The 17,236-nt window shown below is 42.4% G+C and overlaps 1 protein-coding gene across 1 annotated transcript in view; it reads right to left on the reverse strand.

Moving 5' to 3' along the window:
• Positions 1-17,236, reverse strand: part of CNTNAP2 (contactin associated protein-like 2) — a 2,354,843-nt gene that overhangs the window by 233,608 nt on the left and 2,103,999 nt on the right. The window contains exon 19 of the mRNA XM_018046828.1: positions 1,316-1,552. Coding sequence (XP_017902317.1) covers positions 1,316-1,552 — 237 coding nt within the window. The remainder of the gene's footprint in view (positions 1-1,315; positions 1,553-17,236) is intronic.

Genomic DNA, 17,236 nt, shown 5'->3' on the forward strand with positions numbered 1-17,236 from the left:
GGCAAGGGAATGACTACATTAAATTAGCATCAGGCACAATGAATGGTAATTGCAAGACTGTCATTTCTACAAGTGCAAAATTAATGTGTTCTGCAAAGCCTTCCCATTGTGTGACACCGGAAAATCATGGAACCATATTGTTGCAAGTGGGAGAATGCTCTGTAACAGCAGTGCTAACGTGCTGTGGATTATTCAGCAATGGTGTTCCTTTCCACCTTGGTTGTTGTCTCATGCTCATCCTTCAAGCCCAGTCTGACCTAATTTACATGCTTACATGACAGCACCTCAGACAGTAGCCTGGATGTACAGAGAGTGTTAGGAAACAATTCCTCCTTCTGTGTGGCATCTTGTGTGAATAATACCAGCATAAACAACCCTCCATGTATTCATGAGAGTATGAAAAGGCTACTTATGTAAAGCTTCTTATAAAGAGATGCACCAACCATTTACAGAAAACTTTACCTAAATGTTATACATTCATTTAGAAAGAGAAGAGTGAGTTACATGCATTTCAATTGTAGCTTGAGAAGAGGGTCACCTCTGCCTCTCCCCAGCCCTCTTGCTCACAAGTGGAAAAGAAGCCACAGGCCACTTGTGTGAATTTCTTCTGGCTACGAAGATCACTGGGTGTATCCTGAATGACAACAGCCACATACACCAGGTTCTTGGAGTCGGCTGATTGGCTTTGCTGAATTTATTAGGGGTTACTCACTCAAGGCTGAAATAAGGCAGTAACATTGTTAGATGTTACTGCATTATTAGATGTAGTATCTCAGTATTCCTGCACTTTGTGGGGGCTGAGAACCTGCCACTGAGGAGTCCTATGCAAGAGTGATCAAAAATGATTGCGACAAGAATTGAACAGAGGGGCTTTCTTGTGAGTCCAGCTTGAATTCATTTTCTTAGCAGTGGACATGAAGAGCACTGGGCAACACAGATTGAGTCACTGCACGGTGCACAGGTCCAAGCGAGTGAGAGGGTCAGGAGGCCCATCACGGACCCCTTTCAATGGCTACTTACCTTTTTCCTCATTGTTAAGGCATGACATGGCTATTTGCTCTGTAATGTTCTAGTCACTTCAAAGTTTGCTTGAATTTAGGGGGAAACTCTGCACCACACTCAAAGCTTTTCTCTTCTTAATGAACAACAAAGATGAAGGATTGTTTTAGGGGACTTCCTACTTACGACGGGGGAAGAATTCCAAACACTTTACCCTTGGAGTGAAGTACCCTTATGCCAGCTGAAGAGCAATTCAACAGATGATCTGGGCTTCAAAGATATCTAAACGTGGCTCTGGAAACTGGTTCTGACCTACCTTTGTTGCAGAACGTTCCATCATAGGCTGTGTTGGAGCAATCGCAGGAATAGCCATGGTACTTCTCTATGCACTTGCCTCCATTCTCACAGTTGGCTCCGTAGCTGGTGCAGTGCCCTGAGCACCCGGATTTGAAACCAGATGTGACCTTGGCTCTCTCTTCCAAGTCCAGAGTTACTCCATTCATCCTTAGGGAGCGGATACAGCCCAGGAAGCCCTGCTGGCCTCCAGCGCCACCTGGGAAGACAGAAGGCATGGAGCTCAGACAGAATCACCTCTGCCACGGCTTCTATTTCGTTCCTCATGCCTCAGACCACTGTGGTAGGAATGAGACTGCCAAGTGCTGCAGGCACTCTTACCGTCAATAGAAGAGCTTGCAACTTTCCCCCCTTAGGCTATAACACCTACTTAAAAAAGAGGCTGTCTTGGGCGAAGCAATAAATTTGCTACAGAACTAAAATGCTTGGAGACACACACAAATTTTATAAGCTGTTTTGGAAGTCTAATCTGGTTTCCTTAGGAGAGAAGTTTATAGGAATCTCTAAGTTCTTTGGTTTTTAATCTCACAGTGTTACATTCCACAGCATTATCTACTGGAAGAGATATAAAAAGGCAGAGGAACATGAATATATTAGCATAGTTAACAAGTCAATTAGTCAGAAGAAGTACACCCGTTTGGAATGTGGTTGTAAGTCCTGGTTCTTCTTGTCTGAAGAAAAGCTTTGCTTTGAAATTCATGTTAAGGATTCCCAGAGCTTCTTGTCTGGGGTTGTTGGAAATTGGAATTGACGATTTCATACAGAAGTCAGCTATACCACATTTATTACCAGGTCAGTTTAGATTTTATTGCCTTTGTTTAACTGCCATTTCAAGACACGTAACACAAAAAGCAAATTCACTGTGATTTTCTGAGTAAGTTATGGAGTTAGAGGTTTATGAGCATGAAAATATTAAAATATTCTTAACAAATTTCATAGCAGAATTCATTGGAGAATTGTTAATATATCACAAATGGATTGTGTCTATAATAACCTTTGCTATGATTTTTTAAGCAGCTGGTACAAAAAGAGAGGAACTCAAATTTATAAATGTGCCTGGGTTTTAGACTAACAGCTCTTCTGGAAATTAAATACAATGATAAGAGTTAAACTTATTAAAAGAAATCTGATGGGGATTTAGAAAAAAAAAGATATGGTTAATAAAGTGAAAGTTACTCTTTTATTGAGGGTAATGTAGTAGGTATTCTACTAGGCACCTTATGTATGATATTCACCTGATTCTTACAACAACTGGGAAAGGTAGGCATTGTTAGTTAGCTCAGTCGCTCAGTCGTATCCAATTCTTTGCGACCCTATGCACTGCAGCATGCCAGGCCTCCCTGTCCATCATCAGCTACCGGAGTCTACCCAAACCCATGTCCATTGAGTCGGTGATGCCATCCAACCATCTCATCCTCTGTCGTCCCCTTCTCCTCCTGCCCTCAATCTTTCCCAGCATCAGAGTCTTTTCCAATGAGTCAGCTCTTTGCATCAGGTGGCCAAAGTACTGGAGTTTCAGCTTCAACATCAGTCTTTCCAATGAACATCCAGAACTGATCTCCTTTAGGATGGACTAGTTGGATCTCCTTGTAGTCCAAGGGATTCTCAAGAGTCTTCAACATCACAGTCCAAAAGCATCAATTCTTCGGTGCTCAGCTTTTTTCACAGTCCAACTCTCACATCCATACATTGTTATCTTGCCCTAATTATTTGGATAACAAAACTGAGGTTTAGAGACATGAAGTCCTGTACTTAAGGGCTCATAACTGCAGTGCCAGGGCACTGTCAGCTCTGCCTTATTCTTGAGCTGTGGTCTTAGACTCTGTTCTGTGATGATCGACTAATACAGAAGAACGTCAGGGTCTGGGGGCCATAGACATACATGTTTCTCAGGTGTAGATTTGGATGTCTTTAAAGACAGCATGGTCAATAGGACTGGCAGATTTTGGGTAAGGTTGCACACTGGAGATGGATTCTGATCACTTATTCCAGTAACTTGAGAAAAAGTGTGCAATTACACGACTCAACAGACAGGGCTTGTGGACCAGAGGCTTTTGTTGCAGAGATGGATTAGCCTTTGTTTATGCCTGCGTATCCTCAGCCATGAAACAGCAAATGACCTCCACTACTATCTTTGTAAACCCAAGCCTGGCGGTTCTCTCACTGGGTAGCATTGAGATTTGAGTGATGATTCTCCAGGGATTATTCCTTTTAATAAAATATTTAAATAGAAGAGGATTAATTGAAGGGAGTCCAATGCCCATTTCGATCAAAGCTGTGGGAGAGTAGATGGCAAAAGAAGTTACTAAAAACAACCACTTTGAAGGATTTCCCATTTTGCAATCTGCTCATCAGCTCCTCTGCACACTTCTGGGCTGTGGGGAATTTGGGCCTTTGCTATGATCTGGAAGGATTTCAATCCCTGAGTCACCATTTGTGTGCTAAAAATTCCATTTGGCATCTATCGTTTTATCAGCTATGGCTTTTGTTCTTGCAATAAGGGTTTTTCCAAAGGGCCTTTTGTTCAATAAATGCCTCATCATTTAAATTTCCATCACTACTCAATTAAAATAATTATATCCTGCCAAAATATGCTGAAAACTTTAAATCTATGTTTTTAGATGTCTGCCTCTCCTTCCCCTGGTTACAAATATAATAGTTTTTCATTGTGGAAACCATAAACACACTGATAAGCAAAATGAAAAAGAGAATCTGTAATGCTAGTCAGATGGAATTACCTTCATTCTTGGCAAATAGCTTTTCTCTCTTTTATCTATGAACATACCTATGTGTAAAAAATAAAACAAAGGAAAAAGCGGCGTATGCACATTGCTTTGAAATTTGCTTTTCTCATTTAACATATCATAAAACACTTCCCCAGCAATAAATATTCCAAGAGAACATCTTGTTTAACATCTGCACAGCAGCCCATCCTGCAAAACACTATAAGTTATTTTGTCATTCCCCTACCTTTGGGCTCTAAGCAGCTTATTCCAATTTCCACCATATATGATACTGTAATAAACAGCCTTGTAACAACCTTTACATGCGTCCAGTTTTTCCTTAGAATTAATTCTCAGACGTGTAATTGCTGGGTACAAGGGAATATACATTTTAAAGTCATTTACAATATATTTCCCTCTTAAAAGACTATCAATTTGTATTATATTTCACCAGTAGGGTATCAGACTCCTATCTTCTCCACAACAATTCTAATACTAGGCAGAATCTTTTCGAATTTATAGGCTGGAGGGCAGGGAAAGAGTTCATTCTTTTAATTTGCATTGCTTCAATACTGAGTTGAATAATTTTTTTTCTCATTCCTATTTTTTTGGTTTCTTCATGATCTTTGTTTTTTGGGGGGAAGTGGAGAAGGGAATAGCAACCCACTCCAATATTCTTGCCTGGAGAATCCTATGGACAGAGGAGCCTGGTGGGCTACCGTCCACGGGGTCACAAAGAATCAGACATGACTGAGTGACTAACGCTACACTACAGGAGAAGATACATTTCTTATTGATTGAGAACAATATTTGGGGCTTTAATTTTTTGTCGTAAATTTGGCAACTACGTCCTTCCAGTTTGCACCTGTTAACTTGTACATAATGTTTCTTTTTCCCTACGAAAGGTTTTGATGTTTATGTAGTCACATCTATCTATTTTATTTTTATGATTTCTACCTTTGATATTAGGCTTATAATAACTTTTTCTAATCCAAAATAATATAATTTTTCAACTATATTTTCTTCTAAAACTTTTATGATTTTACTTCTTTAACATTTCATTCTTGGGATATATACATTCATAGTTGGGATATATACATTCATACTTGGGATATATATTAATTTTGAAGTAATTCATATTTAAGGGTGTCAGCAATAGTTGAGAGTTTGAAGAACTTATTAAAAGATGCTAAATGACAATCGGATAAAAATGGAGATTTAGTAAGTTTCAGTTGTCAGAGAAAGTATGTATAGATTAAGTCATATTTAATTGTATCAAAATAAATATTTAGATATATGTGTATATGCTTCATTCTGTATGTAAACAAACTTCATTCAGTGAGAGGATTTAGCCTCTTTGGTTCATTTTGGACCTGTTCTTTCTACGTTCTTACACCCGCCAGTCTTTCTTCCTGCCTTTGTGTTTGTATGTCTCTCTCCCTATTGGCCGCTGACTGTTTTCGGTCAGCTCTGTGGCTCCAATCAAATCGCAGCATCCCTCTCTCAGCATCAGTCTTTCCTCTCCATAAAGGAGGCTGCACTGGATGTCTCTCGTCCTTCCAGCTATGAATTACTCTGGTCCATGACGTACAATCTCTCCCTGTAGGCTTGTGCGTCTCCCTCTCTACATTTCAGCAAATTACTCTTAATTTCTCCTAAATTCCTTTTTGCTTCCTTTTCCCTCTTTTCACTGCTGCCTGACCTTCCCCTCCTTCTTTCCTTAATTGACCATAACATACAGCTATAGTCTAATTTGTATTTGTTGCATGTATTAAATAAAGTTTTACATTATTTTCTTAATTTATAAAGAAGGCAAGTGAAATGCCATTTCCCTCTCTATAAAGGAAAACCAAATAACTTACATTCTTTTTTTAGATGGTCCCTGATTTATGAAATGGGTCAGTGAGCTGGAAAGTACTTTTACTGACCTAGTCAATATGAAGAAAAATCTTTTGTCCTGAAAATGGTCATGAAATATTATGCAAAGGATGCTAACGCCCTAGAACCAGTGATAATTATTTGAGTTCAAGTTGTGTGCTCTATAGAAGTCTGTCTTGGTGACAAATGTCATAATTTTAAATTGTAGGTCTGCAAGCAAAAATGCTACTTAACCTTCATTAATTAGAAAATCAACACATTGTCATTGAAGAGAGCCCCCTGCCATGTGAGGGCCTCACGCACATTAGTCAGACCTCTGATAATTACCCAAGGGGAGACGTGGGTTTAATTTGTAAATCATTTTCCATGTGAAATGCTATTCAAGTATTGCAATTAAAGATTAATTATGAAAATGCTGTAACTACTCATAATGAATAATACAGTCATCAAAGGTACAGAAGATTGGGGCAAAATAATCAGGTATTAAATTAAACATAAAAGGTGAAACTAATGATCAGGAGGAATGCTAAAAAACACTGTCCTCAAACTAGGAGCTTAATAGTTTTCTAAGGAGCTAAGTTGGGTTCCAGAGCATCTGTGCCCTGAGAGACAGGTCAGTCACTCACCATAGAGAGAAACTTCCCCAAAGCTCACACACACAGAATCTAATTTATCCGTTCAATAAGTATTAATTTTATGGCTCCTAAGCCTCGTCTAGATGTTTAGAAGGTACTGTGACACAAAGCACACACAAGTCTTTGCCCTTGCAGAGCTTACATTCTTGCCAAGGGAGAAGGACATTTAACAAAAAGTTCAGTAAGTTATCCTGCGTTTGAAGTCAGTGTGGGTTAAGTGGGATCTGGAGTGGGGTGGGGAAGACCCCTATTTTATTTATTTGTTTTTACTTTTTGGCTGTGTCATGTGGAATCTTTGTTGCCAGACCAGGGATGGAAGGGTGGAGTCTTAACCCCTGGACCACCAAGGAAGTCCCAGGGAGATTCCTGTTTTAAATAGAGCCCTTAGGGCACATCCCACTGAGAAACTGCCAGAAAGAGTATCCAAGGGCAATACCCCTGGGAAGACAGAGGTAAGGGGGCACTTCCCTGCAGGCAGGTGGAGGGTGGTGAGGGCAAGGAGGTGAGACAGGAACTGCCAAGAGAAGCAAAGCCACCAGCTCACCTGTTCAGGCACTGGGAGGAGGAATTCTTTGCTGGTCCCGTGGCTGAGAATCTCCGTCAGTGCAGGGGACATGGGTTCAATTCCTGGTCGGGGAAGATCCCAGAGCCGTGAGGCAGCTAAGCCCATGTGCCACAACTGCTGAACCCACACTCTGTAGACCGTGCTTCACAACAAGAGAGGCCACCGCTATGAGAAGCCCGTTACCCACAGCGAAGAGTGGCCCCCACTCACTGCAACTAGAGAAGGCCCACGTGTAGCAATGAAGACCCAGCACAGCCAAAAAAGCACATTAAAAAATAAATAAAAAGACAGAGGAGACATACTTGTTGCCCCCGGGTTGATACAAATGTGATCACAGCCATGCTGTGCTGTGAGGCACAACGTGACACAGGAGGGGCAGCAAACAAGTGAGGAGACCACGGGCTGTGCTCACAAGGATCTACACCTGGGAGTTAGCTCTGCGGCTCCCTGCTCCATCTTCCCAGCTCCTCTTTGAGCCTCAGTCTCCTCACGTATGAAATTGACAAACATGTACACCTTGCATGCATGCTGCATGCTAAGTTGCTTCCGTCAGGTCTGACTGTGCGACCCCCTGGACTGCAGCCCGCCAGGCTCCTCTGTCCATGGCATTCTCCAGGCACAAACACTGGAGTGGGTTGCCATGCCCTCCTCCAGAGGATCTTCCTAATCCAGGGATTGAATACATGTCTCATGTCTCCTGCATTGGCAGGAAGATTCTTTACCACTAGCACCATCTGGGAAGCCAGGGTCATATTAAGAACAGTAATAAGGATACCCCCCCTCTGTACTAATGCTCAGTTAATGGTAGATATTTATTATTATTCCTATTACTCAGTATAGACAAAATTCTATAGAAGCACAGAGCTGGAAATTAAATATGGCTAAGATCAGTACACAAATCTGATGAGAGGCATCATGAGTGTCTTCAGTTCAGTTGCTCAGTCGTGTCTGACTCTTTGTGACCCCGTGAGCATTTTATCACCCCAGAATTCCTATGTTGAAGCCCCAACGCCCACCGCAACTACATTTGGAGGTCGGACCTTTAAAGAGGTAACTCAGAATAAATGAGGACACAAGGGTGGTCCCTAATCTACTCTGAGGGGTGTCCCTTGTCAGGAGAGGAAGAGGTGCCAGGATGCAGGCACACAGAAAACGGGCGTGTGGGAAGACAGGTGAGCTAGCCAAGGGCTCAGGAGAAACCAGCCCTGCCAGCACCTTGATCTTACACTTCCAGCTTCCAGAACTGTGAGAAACGGCTTTCTGCGGCTTAAGCCACAGTCTGTGATATTTTCTCTGGGCAGGCTGAGCAGACCGGTGCAGCGAGTAAAGGGTTAACTTCACGCTTGGGTTGGCCCAGGCCTGCCTGAGAGAGTGACCTTGGAGTCCACTTTCCTATTGTCTAATTGGACTATTTCCTTGGGAGTTGCAGGGTTAGGTGAGTGTTTTTCTTCTCCTGTCCACTGCGGGGGTCTGTATCTGGACTTGGGGAGCTGTGAGCCGGCATGTGCTCAGTTGTTAAGTCATGTCCCACTCTTTGTGACCCCATGGACTGTAGTCCACCAGGCCTCTCTGTCCATGGGATTTCCCAGGCAAGAGTACTGAAGTGGGTTGCCATTTCCTTCTACAGGGGATCTTCCTGACTTAGGAATTGAACTCGGGACTCCTGTACTGGCAGGAGGATTCTTTACACTGTACCACCTGAGTTGGCATAGAGGCATTGAGTGCATGACTGGCTGGCAAAGAATACAGGTAAGAAACAGAGCTGAGATTCCTGTATCCAGGTGAGCCACCCAGACCCTGGCTCTCCTCCAGTGCAGTCAGGCCTGGCCGTGCAGGTTAGGGGGCAAAAGCAGTTGTGTGTTTGGTGCTTGGACAGGCTGGGCCCCCAGAGTGACTGATGCTGCACCTACCATGTTTGTTTTCCATGTTAACATTGTCTCTTAGGTCTTGACTGTCAACTTGAACATGGAAAAAAAAAAACCCTGTAGTGTCAGTACAGACGTGTTAAGCAAAAACCCAGCTATCTGGTCAAGCTGAGGACCTCAGAATGGCTCAGATTCTTTAGTAGTGGAGGGACTTCAAGGATGTGGGCTTACGTTACTCAGCGTAGAGCTGCGTGATTGACAAGTACTGATCTGGGATGCCTCTGTCAGTTGGATATTGGAGGGCATACCTGAAAACATTTATCCACACTCTAGAGCGGGGCTTTGGAGGATTGCTTCTTCAGATAATGCTCCCGAGCTCTCATTTGTAACATCTTTCAATAGGATGGATCTTTTTAAAGTTCATTATCACTGCATGAATTTCCTATGTCCTCTGAGTGGAGGACATGCAAAACAGGTGAATCCAAAGTATCTAAACGAGAAGAAAACTTCAAAATTGAGATGGAGAAGATAACCGGGTTTCTGGGAGCAGAGGGCACTCATATGTGTCTGAATGTGATTTGTTCCCTGATGGGGATGGTGCTAAGTGGTCCTAATTCATTCCAGAGGCCATGGTGGCAGGGCAAGCATGCTAAACTATTGGCTATTTAAAAAACGAATATTAATTGAATGTTAGCTTCTCCAGGTACTGTTTCAAACTTTACATTTTTGTGTTCAAAGACAATTATCATTTTTATTTTACAGGTAAGGAAACTGAGACCAAGAGAATGGAGTTGCCCAGAGTTACATAGATGTGAGAGATGTGGGTTTGATCTCTGGGTCAAGAAGATCCCCTGGAGGAGGGCATGGCAACCCACTCCAGTATTCTTGCTTGGAAAATCCCCATGGACAGAGGAACCTGGTGGGTTACAATCCATAGAGTTGCAAAGAGTCAGACAGGACTGAATTGACAGCATGCATGCAAGCAAACATGGAAGTAAGAAGCCATAGTTCACCCCTGGGCTTTCTAGCTATTTAGTCAGCACTCTTTTAAAAATAATTTTTTTTTTTTTTGCGGAATTGGCTTTTTATTTTTAAATCCTACACTTCACTTAAAAGCACTCCCATTATTATTATTTTTTTTGAGCTTCAAAGTTGAGAGGTTTTTTTTTTATTTTTTAAATTTTTTTAGTTTTTTATTTTTTGAGTTTTAAAATCTTTAATTCTTACATGCGTTCCCAAACATGAACCCCCGTCCCACCTCCCTCCCCATAACATCTCTCTGGGTCATCCCCATGCACCAGCCCCAAGCATGCTGTATCCTGCGTCAGACATAGACTGGCGATTCAATTCTTATATGATAGTATACATGTTAGAATGCCATTCTCCCAAATCATCCCACCCTCTCCCTCTCCCTCTGAGTCCAAAAGTCCGTTATACACATCTGTGTCTTTTTTCCTGTCTTGCATACAGGGTCGTCATTGCCATCTTTCTAAATTGCATATATATGTGTTAGTATACTGTATTGGTGTTTTTCTTTCTGGCTTACTTCACTCTGTATAATTGGCTCCAGTTTCATCCATCTCATCAGAACTGATTCAAATGAATTCTTTTTAATGGCTGAGTAATACTCCATTGTGTATATGTACCACAGCTTTCTTATCCATTCATCTACTGATGGACATCTAGGTTGTTTCCATGTCCTGGCTATTATAAACAGTGCTGCGATGAACATTGGGGTACATGTGTCTCTTTCAATTCTGGTTTCCTCGGTGTGTATGCCCAGCAGTGGGATTGCTGGGTCATAAGGTAGTTCTATTTGCAATTTTTTAAGGAATCTCCACACTGTTCTCCATAGTGGCTGTACTAGTTTGCATTCCCACCAACAGTATAGGAGGGTTCCCTTTTCTCCACACCCTCTCCAGCATTTATTGCTTGCAGATTTTTGGATCACAGCCATTCTGACTGGTGTGAAGTGGTACCTCATTGTGGTTTTGATTTGCATTTCTCTAATAATGAGTGATGTTGAGCATCTTTTCATGTGTTTGTTAGCCATCCGTATGTCTTCTTTGGAGAAATGTCTATTTAGTTCTTTGGCCCATTTTTTGATTGGGTCGTTTGTTTTTCTGGAATTGAGCTGCATAAGTTGCTTGTATATTTTTGAGATTAGTTGTTTGTCAGTTGCTTCATTTGCTATTATTTTCTCCCATTCAGAAGGCTGTCTTTTCACCTTGCTTATATTTTCCTTTGTTGTGCAGAAGCTTTTAATTTTAATTAGATCCCATTTGTTTATTTTTGCTTTTATTTCCAGAATTCTGGGAGGTGGATCATAGAGGATCCTGCTGTGATTTACACACATATGGACACCTTATCTTTGACAAAGGAGGCAAGAATATACAATGGAGTAAAGACAATCTCTTTAACAAGTGGTGCTGGGAAAACTGGTCAACCACTTGTAAAAAAATGAAACTAGATCACTTTCTAACACTGCACACAAAAATAAACTCAAAATGGATTAAAGATCTAAATGTAAGATCAGAAACTATAAAACTCCTAGAGGAGAACATAGGCAAAACACTCTCAGACATAAAAATAATTTTTTTTTAAAAATTTGAGTATAGTTGATTTACAATGTTGTGTTGGTTTGTGGTGTCCACATGTGTATATGTACAACTGATCCATATACACACCCTTTTGTAGATTCTTTTCCCATGTAGGTCACTGCAGAGTATTAAGCAGAGTCCCATGGGTAAGTCAGTGCTCTTGCGATGCTGTAGCTACATCTTGATTTTGGGCTTGCATCATATGAGACTCTTCGCCAGCTTTTCAACAAGTTTCTAGGCGTTGCTGTGCTTAGGTATGGGAAATGCTAACAGAATGATTACTATCTGAGATAAATTATCCACCCCTTGGCAGAGTACTGTCCCAGGATGGCTGAAGCTTGAAGGGCAATGTAACACTCAGAGTTCAGAATCAGAAAGTTGGACATATGGATGCTCAACCTGGTCTCTAGAGGAGATGCTTGCTTCATGCTATCCTTGAAGTCATATGTATATTTTCTTGTCACATGAAGCAAAAGCTTCATACTTCATTTTCAAAATCAGAGCAGTGATAAGCTCTGGCTCCTGATGGGGGAAGTTGGTTACTGCGCTTGGTCTGACAGTGCTATTTCAGAGGACCATCACTGCAGCGGGTCTTATGATTCCAAGTCCCTCAAGGAAGTGGGGGCAGACAGAGGGTCTGGTGATAAACCTCCAGATCCCAGCAGGATCTACATTGTAAATTATTAATAGTTACTTCAGTAAACTTAAATACAAAGCCAAATTTCAAATACACTAGCTTACAACTCTGTCAAAACGTTTTTTTTTTAAAAATATCTTCCCAGGTGGTGCTAGTGGTAAAGAACATGCTTGCCAAGGTATGCATTCGATCCCTGGGTCAGGAAGATAACCTGGAAAAGGGCATGTCAACCCCCTCCAGTATTCTTGCCTGGAGAATCTCATGGATAGAGGAGCCTGGTGGGCTACAGTCCATGGGGTCACAAAGAGTCAGATAGGACTGAAGCAATAGCATGCACATACGCTCATATGATGTGCCCTGCAGGAGAGTTCTGCTCATCTTTGGAGCAAAATTAGCATCTTCTTTCTGTTGGTCTTATGTCCTGTGTTCTCTCTCTATCTCACACACATGGTCAAGAATCAGAGCTGTTTCATCTGCAGCCAAGAATCAGAGCTGTTAGCTCACTCTCTCACTCTCAGGCTCCAAGCAAGCATTTGCAGACCTCGGTTCCAGATACAGGCTGGATTTATGGATCTGGGAGGGATCAGGACAGCTCTCACGACCAACCTCCCAGGCTACATGAGCTCCCAAGATGGGAGACAGCAGAAAAAGATGCCGGGGTTGGGATGGAGTGGGAGGGGAGCTGGGAGCTGGGGAGGCTGAGGACAGGACCACGGGTGTTCTGAGGTCAGGGCTGCCCGGAAGGCGTGCTTATGTGTCTCAAATGATACCTGAGGCCAAGGGGAAGAGGGAGATGGGAAAGGCCTATTTGACTGGGTTATTTTTGAGACCTTCCTGTCAATAGCTCATTGGTAAAGAATCCACCTGGTCATTATTAGTGAGGGAACGGGTGGTGAGAGAATGGGTTCAGCAGGTGAAGACCCAGCACTGGCTTAGGGGTTAGCTGCAGCACATTGTGGGGGAGCCCCTCTGAAGCCGGGTGCAGGGACGTGAGGGAGGCGTGGAGGTGGGGACAGGAGGGGTGGCACAGGGGGGCACGGGCAGCTCTACATCCCAAGGTGGGTGTTTCCTCCCACCCTCGACTCTGCACGAGAAGCTCAGCTCGGGGCCCGTGTGTGTGCTTCTCCCGAGGGCGACAAGAGTAGAGAGTCACTCGGTAATCTCGGCGGGACATATGTGAGCGGACAGGACCCCTGAGGAGGGCAAACACGATGCAGGGTGGACAACTGCACAAGCTGTGTTGGGACAGGCAGCGAACAGAACGCTAACCCAGCAGACGTCATCATCATTGCACTGACGTCGACATCGTTGCAATGACGTCGTCATCATCGCACTGATGTGATGAGGCTGTAAGTGGGCATCAGGATTCCTTCAGGATGGAGGCATGGGTGATGACAGAGGTTCACGAAGGAGAACTGGCTGGGGGTACTGAGAATGAAACACCTGTAACTGTGGAAGAACAGAATAGGCAGAGCAGAAGAACACTTCAGTGGGCTGGGATCCTGGGTCAGACAGTCCTCCTCAAGGTCGACGGTAAAGGATAAGGAGAGTGCAAGAACGGAAGTAAAGTTATGGAGGGTGGATGCGGAAGCGTCACTATTTACGCGACAACAAGCTCCGAGGAAGAGAAAAGAACGACACAAGACGGAACTATGTGAAGAAATACGGGCCAGAATTTTCTAGAATAAACTATTAGACTTCAGAATGAAGGAGCCCATGAAGTGATGAACAGAGTAGATAAGAAAAAAATCTCTTCCACCTACACCTACAGCTGTAGTTCTCACTTAATCAGAGGCCCACCACTCCAGTTGTTCATAAAATTAGCCAGAAAGCTTGACCACACAAATGGGAAAAGGCTTACAGGATCAGTTTTCACTAACCTCTAAAAGAAATTCAGCATTTGCTTCAATTAGAAATGTAGGAAAAATCGCAGTAGCATTAGCCACTTTTGTATCACTATTTTTAACCAAAAAATCATAGATTTTCTATGTTCTAGATTTTTGGAAATACCATAATCATAAAGACCATGATGAATTTGAAATTATGAGTTATGAGCAATTATAAGACTGGATTCTACGCCCTATTATTTAAAGTACTGGTAATGAGCAAACATATTATTGTAAAATGAACGTGCTATTTTAAATGCTTTGATAAGTGTATTGGTTTCTTTTATGATTCTGTGCCTTTTATTCATATAAAATATTTCCTTGGGAAGAGAGACATAGACAGGACCAAATTGCTCCCAAAAGGTTAAGAACTGATGCATTACAATGAAGTTAAGACATAGTAAAGGAAAAGAAGGCAACTTACATCTAATTTCTCAGTATCAACACTGCCTTATAAAAGACAATGGGCTACTATTCTCACAGTGTTGATTTAAATAGACCCTCACAAGTATATGAGACTCTGAAGGACTTATCTATGAAGTTTAGAAAAAACTGCTCTTGAGTAAAAAGAAAAATAAATCCAAGAGTAGATAAGTGTGGGAAACAAGAGTAAGTGAAAAGAAAACCACAAATATTAATGTTTTTTCATAAGCAGTTAAAATAAGGATATTCATAAGATTCTACAATTAAAACCATAGACAATGTCAGCACAGCAAGTAGTGAGGTGGCAAAGGAGGTCAGAGCATTCTTGGTCTCATTCAGAATAGAGACATCAATTTGGTTTTGTAGATGATAGAGACAAAACATGGACTTCCCTGGTGACTCAGATGGTAAAGCGTCTGCCTACCGTGAGGGAGACCTGGGTTCGATCCCTGGGTTGGGAAGATCCCCTGGAGAAGGCAATGGCACCCCACTCCAGTACTCTTGTCTGGAAAATCCCATGGACGGAGGAGCCTGATTGGCTACGTCCATGGGGTCGCAAAGAGTCGGACACGACTGAGCAACTTCACTATCTAGAGACAAAACATAAGCGTGAGTCTTAAGAAGTTAGGCAAAGCTGCCAGAGGCATGAAAGTAGAACATACAACTTTTAAATCAATAGAAAAATATTCAGTTCAACCAGTGAAGGGTTTGTTTACCTGATAGCTCAGTTGGTAAAGAATCCAACTTTAAAGAATGCAATGCAGGAGACCTGGGTTTGATCCCTGGGTTGGGAAGATCCCCTGGAGAAGGGAAAGGCTACCCACTCCACTATTCTGGCCTGGAGAATTTCATGGACTGTATGTCCATGGGGTTGCAAAGAGTCTGACAGGACTGATCGACTTTCACTTCACTAACCAGTGAAAGGATTGTGGGGTGGGGGAGCAAACAAAGAAAATGTTATAAATTGAAAACGCAGGGTAAGGTGGCAGAAAGTGTACCCTGATACAACAGTAGTTTCAAAATGAATAAAAGACAGAGATCCTCAAGTTAGATTTAGAAAAGATTCAGCATTATACTATCTAAGACACACATTTAAGTAAAAGGATTCCAACACCCACATAAAAAGACCAGGCAAATATTAACAACAAGAAGAATTGCACAGTAGTTTTAAGAGTAGAAATAAAATTGTGTGATGAAAAACATCAGAAGGAATAAAGATGGAAATTACATACCTGTAAAAGGAACAATAAATCAAAAGGATTACGAACATAATAGTCTCAAAGAATACAGAGCTATTAATACCAATGGTAGTTTGACGTTTACACTCAGAATGTGATCAGACAAGCAGTACTTAAAGAAATTAAATATGTACATATCCTACGTCTCAGTAATTCTCCTGGGCATACACAGATGTGTTCACATAAGAAAACCTCATATACAGATAACAGGGGGATACACACAAATAGCTTTGCTGAATTGTTATTTGTAGAAGCAAAGAATTCAGCAAACAAATATTCATCACTATGGGATGGAATAAAGAAAGAGTGGATATACACATCGTGAGGCTTCCGTGGTGGCTCAGACAGTAAAGAATCTGCCTGCAATGTGGGAGACCTGGGTTCGATCCCTGGGTTGGGAAGATCCCCTGGAGGAGGGCATGGCAACCCACTCCAATATTCTTGCCTGGAGAATTCCACAGGCAGAGGACCCTGGCAGCTACGTTGCAATGAGTTGGACACAACTGAAGTGACTTAGCATGCACACATGTCTTTACATTAAAATATCTTTTCCAAATTGGACCATTCCAACCACTATGAGGAGAAGGCAATGGCAACCCACTTCAGTACTCTTGCCTGGAGAATCCCATGGATGGAGGAGCCTGGTAGGCTGTAGTCCATGGGGTCATGAAGCATTGGACACGACTGAGCGACTTTACTTTCACTTTTCACTTTCATGCATTGGAGAAGGAAATGGCAACCCACTCCAGTGTTCTTGCCTGGAGAATCCCAGGGATAGGGGAGCCTGGTGGGCTGCCATCCATGGGGTCACACAGAGTCAGACACGACTGAAGCGACTTAGCAGCAGCAGCAGCAGCAACCGCTATGAGAAAACTGGAATGAAAGACCTCAGAATCCCTGAAGCTTTTGTTTTTGTGGAACATGAGGTGTTTTGTTGTTCAGTCACTCAGTTGTGTCTGACTCTTTGCAACGCCATGGGCTGCAGCACTCTAGGCTTCCTTGTCCTTCACCATCTCCTGGAACTCTCTCAAACTCATGTCCATTAAGTTGGTGATGTCATCCAACCATCTTGGTCTCTGTCATCCCCTTCTATCTTTCCCAGCATCAGGGTCTTTTCTAATGAGTCGGCTCTTCGCATCAGGCGGCTGAAGTATTGGAGCTTCAGCTTCAGCATCTTTTGGCTGCTTTCTTAGGTTCACAATCTCTCTTTAAAGGGGTTAAAGCTCAGTAGTAGAGCATTTGACTGTAAAATATCTCTCTAAAAGTTTCTAAACACGGAATCTCTGTTGTAGAAAATTAGCTGAGTGCCTATGGAAATAGGTAGGGAGTGTATTAAAAGAAGACATCATTTTGCCAACAAAGGTCCAGATAGTCAAAGCTATGGTTTTTCCAGATGTGAGAGTTGAACCATAAAGAAAGCTGAGCACTGAAAA

Source organism: Capra hircus, chromosome 4 (assembly GCF_001704415.2).
Source record: "Capra hircus breed San Clemente chromosome 4, ASM170441v1, whole genome shotgun sequence".
Classification (NCBI taxonomy): domain Eukaryota; kingdom Metazoa; phylum Chordata; class Mammalia; order Artiodactyla; family Bovidae; genus Capra; species Capra hircus.